The 5976-nt window shown below is 37.8% G+C and overlaps 1 protein-coding gene across 1 annotated transcript; it reads right to left on the reverse strand.

The window, feature by feature from the left end:
- Positions 1–1343: 1343 nt before the first annotated feature.
- On the reverse strand, positions 1344–3978 carry LOC108480296 (uncharacterized). Its single transcript, XM_017783243.1, has 4 exons — positions 3845–3978; positions 3676–3734; positions 3139–3483; positions 1344–1525 (listed from the first exon to the last, which is right to left on the reverse strand). Exons 1-4 carry the CDS (start codon positions 3976–3978, stop codon positions 1344–1346), a joined length of 720 nt encoding a protein of 239 aa, XP_017638732.1.
- Positions 3979–5976: the final 1998 nt, after the last annotated feature.

Consider the following 5976-nt stretch of genomic DNA (forward strand, 5'->3'; position numbering starts at 1 on the left):
GACATACATATAGTATCCTACTCAAATTAGTCTATCAGAATTCTATTGCATACAGAGTAGAGTTTATTTAGCCCTTACTAACCCTACAGTAGACTTACGGTTGATCGAAGTGACCCGTACGACCCTAGGAAAATTATAGATATATGGGCCCTTATGCTCGTGTGGGCCTATACGCACATGTGGCCCATATGGCCGAGCCTAAAAATTCACATGTCCATGTGTTATGCTCGTGTAGGCCTACACGCCCAAATTGGTCTAGCCTGTGTCTTACACGGCCACACACAAGCCACCACATGACCATGTCTTACATATGACCATGCCTTCGATGACCAAACGGTCGTGTCTTGCACACGACCATCCATACGGGTGACCATACGACTGTGTGGCGTCGACAGTGTAGTTTTTTTGGCTTTTGTTGAATCCTTGTTTTTTACGTTTCAAGTATACACTTGGTATCGTTTTGATGCAAAAATACTCCCGAGCCTTTTAAAGTCTAAAAATATAATACCAACAATGATTGAGCGGATTGACTAACGAATTCGATAACAAGGAATTAACACGAAACTAGCTTACTGTCGACGAATGAAAATAACCAATACGAACTAAATTATTGTGGCAAAATCCAAAGCTTCACGATCTTCTCCTACATAACACACACTCACTAAGATTATTTTCCCAAACCATAATATTAACACCCATTCAAAAGAACGAAAGGTACAAGATGAATCTATAGCTTACTAAGATAAATGATGCACAAACGCAACACCGAGCCCCAAGGATAAAAACAAACGATTGGTTGAACAAAAAGGAAGAAAGCAAGCGAAAAGGAAAAGAAAAAAAGAGGAAGCAGAAACCTCAAAGAGTTTGGATAAGAGAGAAAATGAAATTTGAAAAATAAAAAAAATCAAAAATAAAATACTTCGATAACCCCTCAAATCCCAACTCCCCGCTATCCCACTACATCTCAACCACCTCAGAATTCTAACTTCATTGAAATACTTACTTATAACCGAGCCAAAAATAACATCTACGCTCGCGCAGAGATTCTAACTCAAGACCTCCAACACACCAACTCCTTACCACTCAAACCAACAGACTCATTCTGATATGATTTTACAGACAATTTAATATAAGCCTACTAAACAAAGATAATGCTTAATTCTAAAATATGACAAAAATTGGTAGAAGTGGGACTTAAACCCAAAACCTCATATACACACCAAGAACACTTAGCCATTAAAGCAAATACATATTTCTGTCAGTTTTTACAGAAACAGAGATACATTATTCAGGGCATCAGAACTTTCCCCCTAAAAGAAATTTTGACCCTGATATTTACCTGATTAGAATAGATGAGGATATTGTTGTCGCATAGAGTCTTTAAGTTCCCACGTGGCCTCTTCGGTACCATGATTCCGCCACAGAACCTTCACTAAAGGGATGGACTTCGTTCTCAGAACCTTAATGTCACGATCTAGAATCTGAACCAGTTTCTCAAAGGTCAAGTTCGGCCTAACCTCGATCTCTTCAACAGAAACAACATGAGAAGAATTAGATTGGCATCGCCTCAATATCAGGACGTGAAACACATCGTGGATATGGTCTAACTCTAGAGGTAGCTACAACTGAAATGCGACTGATCTCACATGCTTCAAAATTTGATACGGCCCTATGAACCTAAGGCTCAACTTGCCATTACGACCGGATCTCAGAATCTTCTTCTATGGATAAGCCTTAAGAAACACGACGTCCCCCATAGATTACTCAATATTTCTCTTCTTCAGATCCACATAAGACTTCTGCCTATCAAATGCTGCCTTCAAACGATCCCGAATCAGTCTAACCTTATTCTCAATCTCAGAAACCAACTAAGGACCCAAAACCTGACGCTCACCCAACTCAGTCCAACATAACGGAGTGCGACATTTACACCCATACAAAGCCTCGTAACGTGCCATTTGGATGCTAGCCTGGAAACTGTTATTGTAGGCGAACTCAGCTAGCGGCAGATAATCCTTACAACTACCTTGTAAATCTATTACACAACTCCGAAACATATCCTCCAATATTTGAATCACACTATCAGATTGACCATCGGTTTAAGGATGAAACGCAGTATTGAAATCTAATTTCAAACCTAGAACCTTAGACAATTTCTTTCAGAACCGAAAAGTGAAGCGAGGATCTTTATCAGAGATAATTGACACTGAAGCCCTATGCAATCTTACAATCTCAGTGATATAAAGCTTCGCTAGCTTCTATAGAAAAAAGTCTGTCCGAACCGGAATAAAGTGAGCAAACTTGGTCAAATGATCCTCGATGACCCAAACAGAATCCTTCTTAGTCAGTGTAAAGGGCAACCCACTAACGAAGTCCATCGTCATTTATTCCTACTTCTACAAAGGAATCTTAACAGGTTGGAGCAAACCCAAAGGTAACTGGTGCTCAGCCTTAACTTGTTGGCACGTCAGACAATAAGCAACAAAATTTGTAACCTCTCGCTTCAAACCCGACCACTAGTACAGTTTCTGGAGATCCTAGTACATTTTATTACCACTGAGATACATAGTATAAGGGCTACTATGCGTTTCCCTCAGAACTGAATGTCTAAATCTGAATCATTTAGCACACAGACTCGACTTCGAAAACACAGAACACCATCATTATTTAACCCAAAATTTGAAGTACTACCATTCTCAACCTGAGAAACTACAAATTTAGAGACTCATCCCTCAACTACTTATCTCGAATCTAATCAACCCAAGTCAGCTTAACTTATAACTCGGCTAATAGACTCCCATAATCAAATAGGCTAAGATGAGTGAACATCAACTTCGAATCAGTCACCGTTCTACTACTTAGAGCATCGGCCATCACATTGGCTTTGCCAAGATGATACTATATGGTGCAGTCATAATCTTTAAGCAGCTTAATCCATTGCCGCTGCCTACGATTTAACTCCTTCTGAGTAAAGAGATACTTAAGGCTCTTGTGATCGGTGTATATAATACACTTCACCATACAGATAATGCCTCTAGATTTTCAATGCAAATATTACCGTAGTCAATTCTAGATCATGCGTCGGATAAGTCCCCTTGTGTATCTTAAGCTGTTGGGATGCATAAGCCACCACTTTACCCTCTTGCATCAGCACACATCCTAAATCGACGTGTGACGTATCATTGTACATCACAAACTTCTTACCAGATTCAGGCTGTGTCAGAACAGGAGCCTGAGTCAGAACAGACTTGAGCTTCTCAAAGCTCATTTGTTGCGTATCGGTCCAAATAAAAGGAACTCCTTTGCGTAAAAGCTTAGTCAAATGAGCTGCAATCAGAGAGAACCGTTCAATAAAGAGCCAATAATAACCCGTCAGGCCAAAAAAACTGCGGATTTCAAACACGTTCTTAGGCTGTTTCCAATCAAGCACAACTTTGATCTTTTGAGGATCAACTCGAATCCCTTCAGCAGAAGCTACATGCCCTAGAAAAGTTACTTCTCGTAATTAGAATTCACACTTGTTTAACTTCGCGTAAAGTTATTTTTCTCAGAGTTGAGCATGATGAATATATTAGAGTAGTGCTTCAGATACTCCGAGAAAAACAACTTTACGCTAAGTTAAACAAGTGTAAATTCTGGTTGCGAGAGGTAAAACAGAATATCATCGATAAAGACCATGACGAATTGATCCAGATAAGGCTGAAATGCTCGATTCATTGGATCCATAAATGCGGCTGGAGCATTCGTCAAACCAAAAAGCATAATTAGGAACTCGTAATGTCCATAACAAGTCCTAAATGCAGTCTTATGAACATCAGCTTTCTTAACCCTCAACTGATGATACCCTGATCGAAAATCAATCTCAGAAAACACTAAAGCCCCTTGGAACTGATCAAACAGGTCGTCAATCCTCAGAAGCAGATACTTATTCTTTACGGTCAACTTATTTAGCGGTCGATAATCGATGCACATCCTCATGGTCCCATCATTCTTTTTCAAATCAGAACTGGTGCTCCCCACAGAGACACACTAGGACAGATGAAACCATGGTTCAAAAGCTCTTGCATTTTGCCTTAAGCTCGTAAGCCCTTTTGGTGCCATAGTGATATGATGTGAATCGTGATAAGTTTTATAATTTATGAATGTCCATTTTTAAAAACTAACTATTATCACGACAAAGACAAGTGCACCTTATCGAATAGTAATATAGCTTATGGGAAGACCGGGATGTTGAACCCAAAGGAACTAAAAGTACTAGTTTTAACTTTCTTTTTATTATTTAACCTAAAAATAAAGGGGTTTGTTTTATCTAAACTAATTACTAAACTAAGAATGCACAGAAAGTAAATTGGGGAAATAATTTTTGGGAAAACTGAATGACTTGGACAATACCTAAGGGAAAAATCCACCTAGACTTCACTTGTTATTGACTCTGAATTAGATAATTTATTCACTTGACTTGATCTATAGAAATCCCTAAGTTATATTATTATCTCTTTCGAGACTAATAACATCTAACCCTAGGTTGATTAATTGAAATATCTTTCTAATTAAAACCCCTAGTGTTGCATTAACTCGATCTATGGATTCCCTTATTAGGTTTCACCCTAATCCGGTAAAATTATGTCACCCTATCTCTAGGCGTGCAATCAACTCCGCTTAATTATGTTAGATCTACTCTTAGACAGGGACTTTTGCTCATCTGAATAAGCACATCAATACTTGAATCAATATCCTGGAATATTAAAGCGAGAATTAAGAACTCATAGTTAAGAACAAGTCAAATTTTTATCATATAATTCAGATAATAATAACTAGATTCGTCTTAGGTTTCATTCCTCTTAGGTATTTAGGGGGTTTAATTCATATTTATGAAAGAAAACATCTCAAAAGAATAATGATAACAAAACATAAAGAAAACCCAAGAACTCTTGAAGAGAATTAAAGGGAGATCTTCAATCTTGAAGCTGAATCCGGCTTCTGAGATGGACCAATCAGCTTTCTTCGAGTAATTCCTTGTCTCCTATTCTGTGTGCCTTGTTGGTACCTTCTAGGGTGTTTATATAGGCTTTAGAATGCTTCTTAACCCTCAAGAGTGGCCTATTCCGAATAGGACTAGACTTGGACTCGATAGGGACACGCCCGTATGACACGCTCAAGTGCGATTGCTTCAAATTGTGTTTGAGTCTATTGAATGGACACGAGCGTGTGAACTACTCGTGTGAGGAAGTCCAGGAGGTGTTGATTTCCCATGTTGACCCATTTTCTCCGTTTTTGTCTCATTTTTCACTCTTTTTACTCTTATATGCTCTCCTAAGTATAAAACATAAAATTGAAGGATTATGAGCATCGAATTCACCAATTCTAAGGATAATTCATCCAAAATTATGTTAAGCATGGGATAAAAATATGTATAAATTACGGTTTATCAAATACCCCCACACTTAAGCGTTTGCTTACCCTCAAGAAAAATCCTTAACTCACAATGAAAATAAATTCTTCTCAACTTATAATTCTCATCAATAGTATCTCAAAATAATTCATAAGTACTCATACATTGAAAATTCAACTCGAAGAACATCAAAGATTCAAACATTCCAAGTTGAGCATTTTATCATGAAAACCTAGGTGTCTCCCCTTATTTAAGTAATCACCTTTGATTCAAAATGTCACTAAAGATTCATTCAAATCATTCGAGGTGTTTAAGGGCAAGAAATTTAGCACTCAACAGTCAAAATGAAAGGTTATTACCATAGGCTTGCGTGAAAATCAAATCTCCACCACTATATATTGAGATGAGACATCAATCAAAAGGTCTTTAGAGGGTTGTAACGTGGCTTTGGTTAGGCGATGTGGTTACAAGCTGAAAAAGAATGTTAGAATCGAGATTGAATTGAAAAATTACCTAACTAGAAAAATACTACAACTTGATAAATTACATTTCTAATTAGAAAATCCTAGAATTGAACTTTTCTT

Source organism: Gossypium arboreum, chromosome 7 (genome assembly GCF_025698485.1).
Source record: "Gossypium arboreum isolate Shixiya-1 chromosome 7, ASM2569848v2, whole genome shotgun sequence".
NCBI lineage: Eukaryota > Viridiplantae > Streptophyta > Magnoliopsida > Malvales > Malvaceae > Gossypium > Gossypium arboreum.